The following is an 18,336-nucleotide window of genomic DNA, read 5'->3' as shown; positions in this document are numbered from 1 at the left end:
GACCGTTATGGGTCAGGAAGGGAAGCCAAATTGTCTGACTCACCTTGTACAGTACTTAGGAGATCAGAGGAGCAACCAAGGTCTGTCACAGGAGATAAGGCTAAGACTGCCTTGATGTCCTTCCAAAGGCCGGAACTGCCACTCCACGGCTGCTATTCCCTAAATAATGGAGGCTGGAAACTGTTATAGCCCATGAACAGAGATATACCCGTGGTGGGACAGTTGAGGGAGTTGTGGACATATTTTATCAAGGGTACTGAAGTACTCGAGGAGGTGGAATTGAGTGCAGCAACACAGCGAACAGCTGACTCCAGGACTGATTTGCCGTCTTCGTCTGGCTGTTGAACTATCCAGAAGACAGGCTGGGTATTGTCCCCACCACTTTACAGAAGTCTTTCCAATCTAGGGAGGAGAACTGAGGACCTCAATTGTGGGTGTGTTTTGAATAGGAACAAGAATACACACAGGAACAGTGATACAAGAGGCAAATCTTGAAGAGCTCGTGATTTGGCTCACCCTAGCGCTCTTGGGTTGTGGTGAGCCTGGTGGTCTTTACGTCATAAGGGGCATGTGGTAATGTTTAGTTGCCTGATTTACTGAAACACACAGTTGCTGGGTGAAATGGTGCTGGCATTTCTGGGTGTCTAATTTCATGTTACTAAGATGCATCGGCTCATTTTGTGCAGTGGGGTGAGGGGTTATGAAGAAAAGGTCAGAGGTTCAGAAAGCACTGATGTAGCAGTGCCCACGTTAGAAACAATTCTACCTACTCTGAACCGCCTCTCTAGTGGTCTTTCCCATAACCGATTGTCAAGTTGGATGGATATCGAAACAAGATCATCGAGTGAGGAGGGCTTATCCCAGGCTGCGAGGTCATCCTTGAGCTCCTCTGAAACCATGTTTAAAAAAATAGCCATTAATACGGTGTCATCCCATCTGCATTCACCCACAAGAATTCTGAATTCCACTGAGAAACAAGCAGAAGACGTTCCGGGGAACTAGAGCCTTGAATGAGTGTAAGGAGTGGCATTTTCTGCCTTGAACAGAGTGCTGTTTTTCTGTTTAGATTTGTAACTAATGTGACCTTTAATTGTTTGGTGGGCTATCTTAATGGTAGTAAATTGAAAACAAGGGAGCAATTTATGAGGAATTGTCTACGTGCATTTAAGTCTGCGGGCTTGGGCGCTGGGACATGAGGCCTTTTGTACGGGAGGTGGAATGAATCAGAGGCTGCGAAATTGGAAGGAGTACTCATGGGAGGAAGGTTGAACTGCATTTGGGAAGAAAGTAGGGAAACTTGGCGAGTGATAGTGTTTAATGAATCAATCTCACAGCGAACTTTGTCCTCTCTTCCTATGTGGGCAACTTGGAGGGTGCGTGCTTTTCTTAATGCCTACAGGGTTGCTGGGTCCATGCTGGCCATAGTATTATATCATGTTTTCATTTCAACGCAGAAGGAGGCTGAAGAACTTTGTGGAGAATGGTTTATTGAGAATAGATTCCGAGGTGGATCCTTGAGGCATGCTGAAACGTAATTGAGACAGGGAAAGTGCACCAGGCTGTGGTGTAAGCAGCTGGTTGGCTTGGTGCTGTGGTGGAAGAGGTCAACAAGGCGGAGAATACTGGCGTCTATTACGTGTAAGTTGCGAGCCGGTGTACGATGGGTAAGGGTTAATAGTCTGGCAGTGGTGTCTTGGTTCTGGCAGGGTTAAATGCACATGGCAATGAAGGCTGATTGACAACAGGTGTACGTCCTCCGAGGTGGTGATTGATTGGGGGGTACCCAAGTTCCAACAAGGGAACTGCAGGATACAGCTCATGACAGGAAGCCAAGATGAAGACATTTCTTCATCAAGTGTCCACCAGCATGCGTTACAGCACTACTTTTTTCAATGAGTGCAGTAGTCTAACCTGTGCTTACTGGCACAGCTGATACTGGTAGTTGAACTACACGAGGAGAGCTGACAGAGAGAGACGATGAAACGCTCCTTATAGTATAGAAAAATAAAGGGTGACTCAATCGCAGTCATGACTGATGGATGAACCTTCCATGCCACAAAAAGTTAGATGACCGTAACTGCAGACTTGATAATGGGTAATTGTCAAGAGGCAATACCATCTTCCAAACATTGTGTACCGAGCTACAAGGCTGTGTGGCAAACTTGAAAATCAGCAAGTTAAACAATTTTATCCCCCACTTGAAAACATTTGTAATGTTGTGGAAGTGGCTGCCTGGACGTGAGACACTCAAAGGAGACTGCTCAATGAGCTGGACTAGAGTGCTGGACCTGCAGCAGATCTGGAAACTCTTTGCCAGAGTGAGATATCAAGTTTATTTCAATTTGCTTCTGCTAATTTTGTTGTTTAATTTCTACTTTGCAACAAACAGGAAGTCTATAACACTAATTTCTACTATAAATATGGCATGCAGACAGCAACTTTTTTTCCTAAATTCCACCGTGTACTTCACTCATCAGAATTTTGAAAAATATCTTTATCTGTAGAGACACTATTTTCTAGAGGAAAAACCCGCTACTTTTTTAGGCGCCACGACCTGTTTTCTGATGCAATTTTTATTTTTTTGCTAGAGGCTGTTAGTTGCATAAAATCCATCCATTATCTGGCGCTTTTCCAGGTCGGGTCGCGGGGGAAGTAGCTTCAGCAGGGATACCCAGACTTCCCTTTCCCCAGCCACTTCTTCCAGCTTTTCCGGAGGGATCCCGAGGCATTCCCAAGCCAGCCGAGAGACATAGTCTCTTCAGCGTGTCCTAGGGAGGCATCTGGAAGGCATCCGAATAAGATGTCCCAGCCAACTCATCTCACCACGACAGGCACCGACCACCTTACAGCCATAGCTCCAGTGAGCCGCCTCAGCAATGGAGGCGCGGGACATGGTCCACTCGGACTCAATGTCCCCCGCCTCCTCCGGGACATGAGCAAAGTTCTTTCGAAGGTGGGAGTTTAAATTATTCCCAATCGCGCCCTTCCAGGTCTAACTGTCATTACCCACGTGGCCATTGAAGTCCCCCGGCAGAATGATGGAGTCGCCAGAGGGGGCGCTTTCCAGCACTCCCTCTAAGGACTCCAAAAATGATGGGTACTCTGAACCGTTGTTTGATGCATCAGCACAAACAACAGTGAGGACCCATCCCCCTACCTGCAGGCGGAGGGAGGCTACCCTCTCATCCACCGGAGTAAACCCCAAGGTACAGGCCCCGAGCCGGGGGGCAATAATTGTACCCACACCTATTCGGCATGTCTCCCTGTGGGCAACTTTCAAGAGGAGTGGTGCCAGAGCCCAAAAGATGCATAGAGGAGAGTCTGACTATATCTAGTCAGAACTTCTCGACCTCACGCACCGAAGCGAGCTCCTTCCCTCCCAAAGATGTGACATTCCATGTCCTTAGAGCTAGTTTGTGTCACCGAGGATCGGATCACCATGGTCCCTGCCTTTGGCCACCGCCCAACTCACTTCGCACCTGACCCCTATGGCCCCGCTCACAGGTGGTGAGCCCATGGAAATGGGGACCCATGTTACCCTTTCGGGCTGTGCCCGGCTGAGGCCCACGGCTGCAGTCCACCAGGCGCTCGGTTTGGAGCCCCACCTCCAGGCCTGGCTCCAGAGAGGGGCCCCGGTGACCGGCGTCCAGGCAAGGGAAACCAAGATCCAATTTTTGTACTCAGAGGGTTTTTGGAGTCGCACTTTGTCTGGTCACTCACCTAGGATCTGTTTGCTTTGGGTGACCCTACCAAGGCATCAAGCACCAGATAACTTAGCTCATAGGATCATCAGGACACACTAACCCCTCCACCACGACAAGGTGGGAGTTGCATAAAAGTACAACAACCTACTTCAAATGAAATAGACATAAATAAACATGGCCGTTTCCTCCAATGCAGCCCATGGAACCATACATATAAAAACCTTGTGTTACTGGGCAGCTTTTGTCTTCTTCTTAGGCTATCCTGCCAGAAGACACACGTCTCGTGTGCAGCAGATACAGAGATAAGACACGGACGTCTGTATTGCACATTCCTTTGTAATAAATCCATTTGCTGTTAACTTTTTCTAATCATTGGTCATATCTTCCTTGATTCGCTAACACGCATAGGATCCAAACTCGCAAATCCCTACAATTTGGTGACCCTGACTGTAAGTCGAGGGAGGTAGACGAGCGTCGGCCGTCGACAGATGAGATAAAGAGAGACATATGAGAAACACAGGAGTGTTATATGGACAAGTCGAGGTGGTCATCTGTGCTTCTGACTTCTCCAGGATGCGGCCAAAACCAAAAGGTAAGCAGTATCCTGTTTACTGTGTAATTCTGCATATTGAACTGCCTAAATTTGAGAAGTCATTGGTATCAGATTGTTCATGCCTCATATGAGTTATTGAGAATAAGAGATAAAGAGAAGTTGTATATCCCGTCGTAGCTGATGTATATTGTTGACGTACAATTGCACTGTGGGGTTTACCTGTTACTCCTGATGTATGTTTATCTCCTGTTAGCAGCCCAACAGAAGAGTTGTGTTTTTCTCAAACTAAACTTGTTTTGCTTCGTTTCCATGAGCTGGGATTCAAAGCTTCCAGAAAGAAACCGCAGTGTTGTCGCAAATCGGTGACCTTCTTGGGCAGAGTGGTGTCCTCGGAGCATCGTTCTTCTATTCTACAGATTCTCTTCATCCACGTGCTGATCTCTCTGTCCAACCTCTGACTAACGGCAGGGTTCTGTTCATTGATGGCTGCTGTTACCGTAAGCCGAATGGCTCTTTGGCTGCGGCGGCTGCCGTAGTGGAGCAGCAGCCCTCATGCGAATTTTTAAATGTTTCCCCTTTAGTACTAACATCTGTTCCCTCAGCCCAGGCAGTGGAAGTGCTTGCACTCTGTCTCGCACTGGAACTGGCGGTCGGACAATTTGTCACCGTCTATTCTGACTCCTCTTACCCTGTCTCGGCTGCTGTGTTGGACCTATCTGCCTGGAATCGGAATTATTTTAAAACAGCTAAAGGTACTCCTATTGGACATTTGACACTGATCCAACGATTAGATAAAGCCCTGGCCAAACCTTCAGCGGTGGCTATTGTCGAGGTCCCTGGCCACTCCGAATCCACTTCAACCACAGCCCTCGGCAATAATGCTGCCGACTTGCCTGCCAAGCAGGCTGCGGGCTATGTCCCACAGATGCTTGTCCAATTATCTGACAAATCCTCCCCTGACCTGCCCAAACCTTAGTGAATTGGATAAAATACAGCACAATGCCTCTCCTGAACAAAAGATATTCTGATTGAAACCCACTCTATTACTTATCTTGGCCCCAGAGGCATGCGAACCAAACTTCGCATATGGTGGCATCCTAAAATGTCTGACTTGTGTCATGCCCACTGTTGTGACTGTAATATCTTCCGGCATGAACTGGGTTCAGGCTCTTCCCCTTGCTCTGTGAGACAAACTCAGTCTCGCTCTACTTGTTTCTCTCCTTATGAACTTCTTACATTACAGGTCGTCTGATGCCTGGCCCTTCCTCCTCAATCCAACCATTGGAGGAAGGCGCTGTCTCCCCCAAGTTTTCTCATAAATTGTTTTGGACCGTTGGGACCCATGTTACCCTTTTGGGCTGTGCCCAACTGAGCCCCACGGGTGCAGTCCACCAGGCACTCGCCTTCGAGCCCCATCTCCAGGCCTGGCTCCAGAGGGGGCCCCCGGTGACCCGCGTCCAGGCAAGGGAAACGAAGATCCAATTTTTGTACTCAGAAGGATTTTGGAGTCGCAGTTTGTCTTGTCCCTCACTTAGGATCTGTTTGCCATGGGTGACCCTACCAAGGCATCATGCCCCAGATAACTTAGCTCATAGGATCGTCGGGACACACTAACCCCTCCACCACGATAAGGTGATGGCTCAAGGAGGGGAGTTGCATAAAAGTATAAAAAACTAGTTCAAATGAAATTGTTCAAACATGGCCGTTTCCTCCAATGCAGCACAGAGGCTTCCAATGTGGAGAAGGAAACTATACTTCCAGCGGGCGTAGAAGAAAAATCTACCTCAATTGGCTGTAAAAGAAGAATCTACCTCGATTGCCCGTAGAAGAAGATAGTGCTAGTTTTTGGTGCCCTGAAAGCAGATTGCTGCACCACCCTCACGAGCGCAAAATCTATATTTCTAGTTAATTTGAAAATCTAACATAAAAAGTGGCCACATGCGAAAATCTTCCGATGGATTTTAAACACTTGGAGCAGCATGAAAGAATCACTCATGGATTAGGCGTAAAAAAAAAGCTTGTGGTTCCGATTTCATGACAGACTGTAAAAATTCCCGCCGACCCTAGTATTTTTACACCACATAATAAATGTGAGGGGCGTGGTTTTCCACAGCTACACGTGCATTGGCGGGGCGCACGGGGTGCGCAGTTAAATCAGAGAGTTAAGTGAGATGTTGGATATGGCATCAGGTTGCTATCAAAACAATGAGAAAAACTACATAGAAACAAGCATAATTGACCCATTAAAAAAGCAGGAGGGCATGCACAAAATTAAAAAACCTCAACACCATAGTTTGACAGCACTACTTATGCACTAATTACTACTTCGCGTTTTTTCACAATTCGCGGGGGTTCTGGTCCCCATTAACTGTGAAAAACGACAGATTACTGTATTTAAACTTCAAATCAAATACTTGGTGTTAACAATCAATAGCAATGTGAGAGTGGTAAGGAAGTGAAGAAACGGGTCCACGCAGGTTGGAACAGCTGGTGGAAGGTGTCTGGTGTGTTATGTGACAGAAGACTCTCTGCTAGGATGAAGGGCAAAGTTTATAAAACAGTGGTGAGGCCATCCAGGATGTATGGATTAGAGATGCTGGCACTGAAGAGACGACAGGAAGCATAACTGGAGGTGGCAGAAATGAAGATGATGTTCTCGCTAGGAGTGAGCAGGTTGGATAGCATTAGAAATGAGCTCATAGGAGGGAGAGCCAAAGTTGGATGTTTCGGAGACGAGGTTCGAGAGAGCAGACTTTGATGGTTTGGACATGTCCAGAGGCGAGAGAGTGAGTATTTTGGTTTAAGAATGGAGTTGCCAGGCATAAGAGCGAGAGGAAGACCAAAGAGAAGATTGATGGATGTTGTGAGGGAAGACATGAGGGCAGTGGGTGTTAGAGAGGAAGACGCAAGCAGATGGGTTTATATGGAAAAAGATAATGTGCTGTGGCGACCCCAAATGGGACAAGAAGAAAGGAAAAGAAGAAGATGATTATAAACTTCAAAATCTGAATTATGACAGATTGGGGAGCTCATACTGGGAGCTAATTGAGAACCTGTCGATTCTAGAGTTTGCCACCAAGCCGTTTTGGGTGGATGTAATTATTGGATTTTTTTTTTGACATTTATGGCGTTTAAGACTAGTGGAAATGAATGGAAGTGTTGGAGAGACAAGGGCTGGACTGTATAGGAGATTGGTTTAATATAAGTATGCCATGTTTGCGCCCGGGGGGTCTGTTAGAACACAATAATCTTGAAAGTGGAGTTGGGTCTAACAGCAGTCATAGTTACGGCAGTACAGGCATTTCAGTATGGCAGGCAGGCATACAGGATGCTAGAGGTATTTATTCCACCTTTCGCAAATGCACAGGATACGTGGGTTTGTTCAGTGCGTGGAATTCCATTCTATGTATACTGTACTCTGCTTTGAGCGTGAGGTTGTTGTGCGTATGGTTCTGCAATAAGGAGCAAACAATGCAATGGTATAAGTGTACCATGGTGTACGATGGGTCAATATCACAGTAACTGCGCAAACTACCTGACCTGTATTTCTATACGAGCTCCAAAACAACAATCATGAACTAATAACTCGTATGATCGTTCACACTACGGTAACAATTCGCCGACTACAGCCACCGAGTCACGTAATAGGGGCGTCAGTGAAACACACGTGGTCAAGGCTTGAGGAAGCCTGATGTGCGAAACTGACCACTCAAACTTGTATAGTGTGCCATTTTACACACATCTCTCTAATGGCGTCTTGCAAATGAAACAACCAGAAAAATTACAAAAGTGGCACTTAGGGCACATAATTATGTGCACAGAGGACTGTAAATCAGATCGACAGCAAGGGTGAAAAAAGCCACACAAATGAACAGTGCGCACAGCGGCTGAATGAATGAACACAACGCAAACTAATCAGAGACTAAATACTAAATAGTGTACTCACTATCATTCGGTGACGTACACAAATACAGCACACTTTTCAACTCTGATAGCAACGCAACAAGTCCAGCGGCTAAGAATGCTGTGAAGTTGTCAACAGACTTAGCCAGAATGCATATTGATGTAGTGACTTGAAAACCCTGTGGCTCAACTATAACAAAAATGATCAAAGCCTTAATATTTGGAACCTTTTGAAAAGTGTACTTCCACTTATCAGTGATATCTCTTGCACAAAAAGCTGTTTTAATTGTACTTTTTCAACTGTTCTTATTTATGTATTTGAAGGCTTTTAATCATGTAAAGTGCATTGAGTTACCTTCTGTACGAAATCTTTTCCTTTCGACTGCTCCCGTTAGGGGTCGCCCACAGCGTGTCATCTTTTTACATCTTTGCCTAGCTCGTTCGTTTTCCTCTCTAACCCCAACTGCCCTCATGCCTTCCCTCACAACATCCATCAACCTTCTCTTTGGTCTTCCTCTCGCTCTTTTGCCTGGCAGCTCGATCCTCAGCACCCTTCCACCAATATTATTCACTCTCTCGCCTCTGGACATGTCCAAACCATTGAAGTCTTCTCTCTCGAACCTTGTCTCCAAAACATCCCACTTTTGAAGTCCCTCTAATGAGCTCATTTCTAATCCTATCCAACCTGTTCACTCCGAGCAAGAACCTCAATATCTTTCAACAGTTCTGCTTCCTGTTGTTTCTTCAGTGCCACCATCTCTAATCCATACATCGTGGCTGTTTTATAAACTTTTCCTTTCATCTGAGCAGAGATTCTTGTGTCACATAACACAGACAGCTTCCGCCAGCTGTTCCAACCTGCTTGGACTCGTTTCTTCACTTCCTTACCTCACTCAGTTCTGGATTGTTGCCCCCAGATATTTGAATTTGTTCACCCTCGCTATGTCTTCTCCCTGTAGCCTCACTCTTCCCCCTCCTCCCCTCTCATTCCCACACATATATTCTGTTTTACTATGACTAATCTTCATTCCTCTCCTTTCCAGTGCATGTCTCCATTTTTCTAATTGTTCCTCCACCTGCTCCCTGCTTTCACTGCGTATCAGGATATCATCTACGACCATCATGGTCCAAGGGGATTCCACTCTAACCTCATCTGTCAGCCTATCCATTATCACAGCAAACAGGATGTGGGGTTAGAGCTGATCAATGACGCAGTCCCACCTCCAAATTAAATTTTTCTGCCACATCCACAGCACACCTCAGCATTGTTCTGATGACATCATACATGTCCTGTACTATAACAAATTTTTCTGCCACACCAGACTTATGCATGCAGTACCACAGTTCCTCTCTTGGCACTCTGTCATAGGCTTTCTCTAAATCTACAAAGACACATTGTAGCTCCTTCTGACCTTCTCAGTACTTTTCAAGTATCTGTGGTACTCTTTCTAGGCATGAAACCATACTGTTGCTCGCAGATCCTTACTTCTGTCCTGAGTCTAGCCTCCACTACTCTTTCCCATAACTTCATTGTGTGGCTCATCAATTTTATTCCTCTATAGTTCCCACAACTCTGTACATTCCATTTATTCTTAAAAATGGGAACTAGCACACTTTTCCTCCATTCTTCAGGCATCTTCTCGCCCGTTAGTATTCTGTTGAATAAGTTGGTCAAAAACTCTACAGCCACCTCTCCAAATTGCTTCCATACCTCCGCATGTACGTCATCAGGACCAACTCCCTTTTTATTTTTCATCCTTTGAAGAGCCTTTCTAATCTCCCCCTTACTAATCTTTGCCACGTCCTGGTCATTCACACTTGCCTCTTCTACTCTTCCTTCTCTCTCATTTTCTTCATTTATCAACTTCCCAAAATAATCTTTCCATCTATTTAGCACACTATCCCTCTGCCTGGCCAAACTGTAGAGATCATTTTCTCCTTCTTTCGTGTCCAACCTGCTGTACATGTTGTCATTAGCTCTAGTATAGCATTCGCCACCTCTACTATTGCCCTACGTCGCATGGCAATGTATTCCTTTCGTCCACTTTTTCTTTGCAAACCACTTTCTGTATTTTGGGGTTCCACCACTAAGTCCCCTTCTCCCCTCCTATGCTGTCGAGCCACACTCTCCCCAACCACCTTACAGTCAGTAACCTCCTTCAGATTATCCAGATCGCCTGCACAAAATATAATCCACCTGCGTGCTTCTACCTCCACTCTTGTAGGCCACTCTATGTTCCTGCCTGTTCTGGAAGAAAGTTTTGACTACAGCCATTTTCATCCATTTTTCAAAGTCTACCAACATCTGTTTCTCAAAGTTCCTTTCCTAAATGTCGTACTTACCCACCACTTCTTCGTCGCCCCTGTTTCCTTCACTAACATGTCCATTCCTATCTGCGCCAATCACAACTCTTTCTCTGTCTGGGATGCTCAGAACCACTTCATCTAGTTCCTTCCAGAATTTCTCTTTCATCTCTAGGTTACATCCTACTTGTGGGGCACAGCCACTAATCACATTATATATAACACCCTCAATTTCAATTTTCAGCCTCATCACTCGATCTGATATTCTTCTCACCTCCAAGACATTCTTAGTCAGCTCTTCCTTTAAAATCACCCCTACTCCATTTCTTCTTCCATCTACTCTATGGTAAAATGTAAACCCTGCTCCTGAACGTCTAGCCTTACAAGCTTTCCACCTGGTGTCTTGGATGCACAACATATCAACCTTTCTCCTTATCATCATGTCAACCAACTCTGACCTTTTCCTGTTATACTCCCAACATTCAGAGTCCCTACACTCAGTTGTAGGCTCTGTGCATTCCTCTTCTTCTGTCGACGAATCCGGTTTCCTCCTCTTCTTTGTCTTCGACCCACAGTAGCTGAATTTCCACCGACGCTCTGCAGGTTAGCGGTGCCGGGGGTGGGCGTTGTTAACCCGGGCCACGGCCGCTCCGGTATGGGATTCTTTAGATGAACACTCATTTGTTTGGCACAGTTTTACGCCGGATTCCCTTTCAGATTGCACTGGCTTGTGCCCCCATAGGGCTGTATTACCTTGTGTATGAAAGGCGCTATACAAATAAAGTTGGTTTGCTTGTTATAACACTGATGATGGATAATGGGTTAACCTGGCCCAAATTGATGCTATACTGATATTGAATATCAGGACATAATAATTGATACTCTTACAAAAGTACTGTCAAGATATGGTAGCCATATTTTCAAAAAGAATAAAAAAAAAAAAAAAACAGCTTGGCTTCATGACCCATTTTGTAACCCGAAATGTTCTTCATCAGAGGTAATGTTTCCCATGAAAAGTGTTCAATCTTTGCTTTTTCTGTTCATTCTTAAAATGCAGTTTTTAAATTGATTTATTAGGGACAAAAAGTGATGGTGTAGTGGTTCACACGCCTGCCTTTGGTGCAGGCAGCATGGGATCAATTCCTGCTCAGTGATGGTGGCGATATCTGCCATGCGACTGGCTGGCGACCAGTTTGCCTTCTTCCAAAGTTAGCTTGGATAGGCTCCAGCTCTCTCGCCGGATAAATGCGTCTGGAAGGGCATTCAGCATAAACCTGTGCCAAAGAAATATGAGCGTTTATCTGAGATGACATGCTGTGGTGAGCCAAAACGGGACAAGCCGAAAGAAATACAAACTCAAAACTACTCAAATTTACCTGGTCCTGTGTGAAAAAGTAATCAAACCCTCATCAAATCTATGTATTGTGGCTAATAATTTTTGTTCAATGTTCACAAATGATACACAAGCTTGATTACCTCCAGCCCTATTCAATCGAGACATAAACAGAAACTATCCCGAAAAAATCAAGTATGGCAAAACTGATTTAAAAAAAAGCGACACTATCCAAAGAAATTCCAGAACAGTTAGAAATTGACATCAGTCTAGAAATTGTCACAAAAGCCATTTCAAAAGCTTGAGGAGTCCGGCAAACTATGGAGAGAGCCTTTATCCTCATATAGAGAAAACATGGAAGTGGTGAACCTTCCCAGTATTGGCTGGCCTACAAAGACTACCCAACAACAGAATAGCAATTACATGAATCCCAGAGGTCACAAAGGAACTCAGGACAACATCTATAGAATTGCAGGCATCCTTGGCCTCAGATAAGTTCAGTGTTTATGACACAAAAAGGAAGAGAGTGGGGGGAAAATGGCATCGATGGGAGAGTTGAAATGTGAAAACCCCTGCTGACGGAAAAGAACATAAGCGCTTGTCTTAGTTTTGCAAAAAAAAAAAAAAAAAACAACCTGAATGATTCCCATGAGTATTGGGAGAATATTATATGGACTGATGAGATGAAACTTGGAAGGTGTCTTGTTAAATCTGGCAAAAAGGTAGTACAGCATTTCTGCAAAAGAAAATTATGCAAACAATCAAATATCGCGCTAATAACTGTGATGGACTTGATTAGATGGGAAAAAATTACACGCTGTGATGACCCCGAATGGGACAAGCCGAAAGGAAAAGAAGAAGTGTGATGTTTGGGCTGCCTTTTCCTTGAAGACCCAGACAACTTGCTGTAATTGATGGAACAATGAACTCTTCCTCTTAAAACACCCTGAATGAGAATGTTCAGCTTTCAGTTTGTGACCTCATGGAGAATCGCACATGGATTGTGCAGCAGGATGATGACCCAAAGCACATTCACAAGTCAACTTCTGAAAGGCTTAATAAATAAATAAAATGGGTTTTGGAGTCACCTTGTACAACCCCAAATTAGAATCCAGTTGAAATGGATTGGCATGAACTTAAAAAAGACTGTTCATGCTCAATACCCCTCCATTTTTGGTGAATTTAAACAATCACCCCTTATGAAGAGTACAAACACAGGGTTCCTTCAGTATTCGCGGATGTTACGTTTCTTACCCCCACCCCTGGGAATCCCGAAAATCCACAAATAATGGACGCAGTAATAAAATGCCTACATATATGTACCGTATTTTCACAACCATAAGATGCACTTAAAAATCTCTAAAATGGACAGCCCGCCTTATGTGTTCACAAAGTTACAAATTCTGTAAATATTTTTTTAGGTGAGTACTTCATTAATGTACAACCGTACATGCTGGTTACATAAATAGCATGCATGCAAATTAGCGTACTAAGTATTTGCATGTATGTATGCTACCACAGGATGGGGCTCAAGAGGCAGTGAAGAATTGCATTTTTACATTTGTAAGCAGAAGAAACTTACAATCCCCCAGAAACCGACACGGTAGGCAAGTCATGAGTCAACATGTTCACACTGATGTCAAAACTAAAATTATCACACCACACCAAACAGAATAGTATAACAATAAAATAATTAAAACAAAACAATGACTGAACAAATAATTAATAAAACCTGCATTTTAAACCTTATTTAAGTCCTGAGTCATGCTGCAAATCATGCTGGGAACATTCCCAGCAAGCTTTGATATATGGTACATTATGTGAAAAAACTGACAGCAAATCCGCAAATATATGGGGTTGAGAACAGTGAACCACGAATGTGAATGGGTATACTGTACTGGGTGTCATATTTCTTTGCCCGGACACAGGGCACTGGGGCCCGCCCCCTTCTGGAACATGCTATGGTGGTGTGACTCAAAAGGCAAGTGCCTTATGGCCAGGCCTGCACCCATGGGGCTCAGCTAGGCACAGTATGAAAGGTTAATGTGAATCCTCCTTCATATGGTCTCACTGTCAGTGGGAGGGGCCATCGAAGTCAAGTGCAGTGTGAGCCTGGCTTTAGAAGACGTCGAGGGACGTGGAATGTAACTCTCTGGCAGGGAAGGAGCCCAAGGCTGTGTGTGAGGTCAAAAAGTTCTGAATAGATACAGTCAGGCTCACCTCAACATACGGCTTGGACTCTGGTACCAGTCCTCCTGAGAGGGATTGCATTCTCTTCCATTTTGGAGTTCCCGAAGGTGACAGGCGCCGAGTGGGTGTGGGTATAATCATTGCACTCCGGCTCGGTGCCTCTACATTGGGGTTTACCTCCGTGGAGGAGAGGGTAGCCTCCCACTGGTTTCAGGTGAGTGGGGAGAGGTCTGACTGTTGTTTGTGCCAGTGCAGCAAAAAACTAGCAGTTCAGAGTACCCACCCTTTTCAGCTTTTTGGAGTCCTTGGATGAATGCAGCCCTATGGGGGCACAAACCAGTGCAATCTGAAGGCCCGTCTCAAGCCCGGATAAATGCAGAGGGTTGCGTCAGGAAGGGCATCCGGCGTAAAAACTGTGCCAAACAAATATGAGCGTTCATTTAAAGAATCCCATACCCGATCGGTCGTGGCCCGGGTTAACAACGCCCGGCACTGCGAACCTGCAGGCCGTCAGTGGAAATTCAGCTACTGTGGGTCGAAGACAAAGAAGAGGAGGAAACCGGATCCATCGTCAGAAGAAAAAGAGGAATGCACAGAGCCTACAACTGAGTGTAGGGACTTTGAATGTTGGGACTATGACTGGAAAAGCTCAGGAGTTGGTTGACATGATGATTAGGAGAAAGGTTGATATTCTGTACATCCAAGAGAGCAGGTGGAAAGGTAGTAAGGCTAGAAGTTTAGGAGCAGGGTTTAAATTATTCTACCACAGAGTAGATGGGAAGAGAAATGGAGTAGGGGTTATTTTAAAGGAAGACCTGGCTAAGAATGTCTTGGAGGTGAAAAGAGTATCAGATCGAGTGATGAGACTAAAATTTGAAATTGAGGGTGTTATGTATGTTATATTATGGTTAGCGGCTATGCCCCACACGTGGGATGTGACCTAGAGTTGAAAGAAATTCTGGAAGGAACTAGATGAAGCAGTTCTGAGCATCCCAGACAACGAGAGAGTTGTGATTGGTGCAGATTGTAATGGACATATTGGTAAAGGAAACAGGGGCGATGAAGAAGTAATGGGTAAGTACGGCATCCAGGAAAGGAACTTTGAGGGACAGATGGTGGAGATGGCTGTAGTGAACACTTATTTCCAGAAGAGGGAGGAACATATAGTGACCTACAAGAGCAGAGGTAGACGCACGCAGGTGGATTATATTTTGTGCAGACGATGTAATCTGAAGGAGGTTACTGACTGTAAAGTAGTGGTCGGGGAGAGTGTAGCTCGACAGCATAGGATGGTAGTGTGTAGGATGACTCTGGTGGTGGGTAGGAAGATTAAGAAGACAAAGGTAGAGCAGAGAACCAGGTGGTGGAAGCTGAGAAAAGAAGAATGTTGTGCAGCCTTTCGGAAAGAGGTGAGACAGGCTCTCGATGGAAAGCAGAAGCTCCCAGAAGACTGGACTACGAAAGCCAAGGTAATCAGAGAGACAGGCAAGAGAGTACTTGGTGTGTCTTTTGGTAGGAAAGGGATGAAGGAGACTTGGTGATGGAACCCCAAAATACAGGGAGTCATACAAGGAAAGAGATTTGCAAAGAAGAAGTGGGATACTGAGAGGACTGAGGAGAGGCGAAAGGAGTAGATCGAGATGCGACGTCGGGCAAAGGTAGAAGTGGCAAAGGCTAAACAAGAGGCATATGAAGACATTTACACCAGGTTGGACACGAAAGAAGGAGAAAAGGATCTCAACAGCTTGGCCAGACAGAGGGATAGAGATGGGAAGGATGTGCAGCAGGTAAGGGTGATTAAGGATAGAGATGGAAATGTGTTGACTGGTGCCAGTAGTGTGCTAAATAGATGGAAAGAATACTTTGAGAAGTTAATGAATGAAGAAAATGAGAGAGAAGGAAGAGTTGAAGAGGCAAGTGTGAAGGACCAGGAAGTGGGAATGATTACTAAGGGGGAAGTCAGAAAGGCACTACAACGAATGAAAAATGGAAAGGCAGTTGGTCCTGATGACATACCGGTAGAGGTATGGAAGCAATTTGGAGGGATGGCTGTGGAGTTTTTGACTAACTTATTCAACAGAATACTAGCGGGCGAAAAGATGTCTGGAGAATGGAGGAAAAGTGTTCTAGTTTCCATTTTTAAGATCAAAGGGGATGTTCAGAGCTGTGGGAACTATAGAAGAATAAAGTTGATGAGCCACACAATGAAGTTATGGGAAAGAGTAGTGGAGGCTAGACCCAGGACAGAAGTAAGTATCTGCGAGCAACAGTATGGCTAGAAAGAGTACCACAGATGCATTATTTGCCTTGAGGATGCTCGTGGAAAAGTACAGAGAAGGTCAGAAGGAGCTACATTGTGTCTTTGTGGATCTAGAGAAAGTCTATGACAGAGTACCAAGAGAGGAACTGTGGAACTGCATTCGTAAGTCTGGTGTGGCAGAGAAGTATATTAAAATAGTACAGGACATGTATGATGGCAGCAGAACAATGGTGAGGTGTGCCTTAGGTGTGACAGAAGAATTTAAGGTGGAGGTGGGACTGCATCAGGGATCAGCTCTGAGCCCCTTCCTGTTTGCAGTGGTAATGGATAGGGTGACAGATGAGGTTAGACTGGAATCCCCTTGGACCATGATGTTCGGAGATGATATTGTGATATGCAGTGAAAGCAGGGAGCATGCAGAGGAATTAGAAAGATGGAGACATGCACTGGAAAGGAGAGGAATGAAGATTAGCCGAAGTAAAACGGAATATATGTGCGTGAACGACAAAAGTGAAGGGGGAAGAGTGAGGCTACAGGGAGAAGAGATAGCGAGGGTGGACGACTTCAAATATTTAGGGTCAACAATCCAGAGCAATGGTGAGTGTGGTAAGGAAGTGAAGAAACGAGTCCAAGCAGGTTGGAACAGCTGGTGGAAGGTGTCTGGTGTGTTATGTGACACAAGAATCTCTGCTAGGATGAAGGGCAAAGTTTACAAAACAGTGGTGAGGCCGGCCATGATGTACGAATTAGAGACGGTGGCACTGAAGAAAGAACAGGAAGCAGAACTGGAGGTGGCAGAAATGAAGATGTTGAGGTTCCGCTCGGGAGTGATCAGGTTGGACAGGATTAGAAATGAGCTCATTAGAGGGACAGCCAAAGTTGGATGTTTTGCTGACAAGGTTCGAGAGAGCAGACTTCGATGGTTTGGACATGTTCAGAGGCAAGAGAGTGAGTATATTGGTGATAGGGTGCTGAGGATGGAGCTGCCAGGCAAAAGGACGAGAGGAAGACCAAAGAGAAGGTTTATGGATGTGGTGAGGGAAGACATGAGGGCAGTTGGGGTTAGAGGGGAAGATGCAGGAGAGGCTAAGATGGCAAAAGATGACACACTGTGGCGACAACTAACGGGACAAGCCGAAAGGAAAAGACGAAGAAGAAGGAGTCCTTGGATGGGTTGCTGAAGAGCGCTCCTGCTGGTGACTCCATTGTTCTGCTGGAGGACTTCAACGCTCACATGGGCAATGAGAGTGAGATCTGGAAGAGCGTGATTGGGAGGTCCCCCACCCCTCCATCAGAACGTGAGTGGTGTTCTGTGATAGAACTTCTGTGCTCATCACAGATTGCCCATAATGAACACCATGTTCAAGCATTAGGGCCACACATGCATTTGGCACCAGGTCTGTCCCAGTTCAATGATGGACTGTGGTTGTCATTGGACGTAAGACTGCATGTCTCGCATGGAGAGAACGGTGGAGTTGTGAATGGATCACCACCAGGTGGTGAGTTTCCTCTGATGGTAAGGGAGGGACACTGGTCCGACCAGTCTGGCCCAAAAAGGGTCTGCACCTCCATTGATGTGGCGGTCGACTGGAGCTGTGGCTGTCGGGTGATTGGTTGTGGTGGCAATCCCTGAACTCGCTGATGGACACTAGCGGTGAGAGATCCCGTCAGGCTGAAGGAGGAGACCTACCGGGCTTTTTTGGACTGTGGGATTCCTGAGGCAGGTAATGGGTACAGGGCAGTGCGAGAGATCGCTCAGGCAAAATTTCGGACATGGGAGGAGTTCCCTGAGGTTATGTAGAATGAAATCGGGGCGGCTTTGAGGAAATTCTGGTCCATAATTTGAATGGGGCGCTGATGACCTTGACTTGGGACGCGAGGGCTGGTGGGGAAAATCCTTCGAATGCCTCCTCAATTCCACTGACATGCTTTTCCATGAGGAAGCGGAGTCAGGTCTCTCACAGGCAAGCGCGCTTAAATCTAGGGTTGAGGTCACCAAGGTGGTTAAGGTGGCAAGGCCCCGGGGTTGTATGAGATTCGCCCGGAGTTCCTAAAAGCTCTGGATGATGACTGGCCTGTCATAGTTGAC

General features: G+C 45.6%; 1 protein-coding gene across 14 annotated transcripts in view; it reads right to left on the bottom strand.

The window, feature by feature from the left end:
* The window catches only part of vps8 (VPS8 subunit of CORVET complex), a 235,964-nt gene that overhangs the window by 26,736 nt on the left and 190,892 nt on the right, over positions 1–18,336 (bottom strand). For 2 of the 14 annotated variants that reach the window (XR_009797466.1, XR_009797467.1), the window contains exon 38: positions 44–159. The exons of 11 other annotated variants lie outside the window; for them this stretch is intronic. Coding sequence is in view for 1 of the 3 variants with exons in the window: in XM_061837416.1 (XP_061693400.1) it covers positions 785–889 (105 nt within the window). In the remaining 2 variants the exon portion in view is untranslated. Of the gene's footprint in view, positions 1–43; positions 160–196; positions 890–18,336 lie in introns of those variants that run through there. One more of the 14 variants, XM_061837416.1, reaches the window with a different exon arrangement.

The sequence above is a fragment of the Syngnathoides biaculeatus genome, chromosome 12 (assembly GCF_019802595.1).
Source record: "Syngnathoides biaculeatus isolate LvHL_M chromosome 12, ASM1980259v1, whole genome shotgun sequence".
In the NCBI taxonomy this organism is placed as follows: Eukaryota; Metazoa; Chordata; class Actinopteri; order Syngnathiformes; family Syngnathidae; genus Syngnathoides; species Syngnathoides biaculeatus.
The sequence above is the reverse complement of the archived record's forward strand: the minus strand, read 5'-3'. Positions and strand labels throughout refer to the sequence as shown.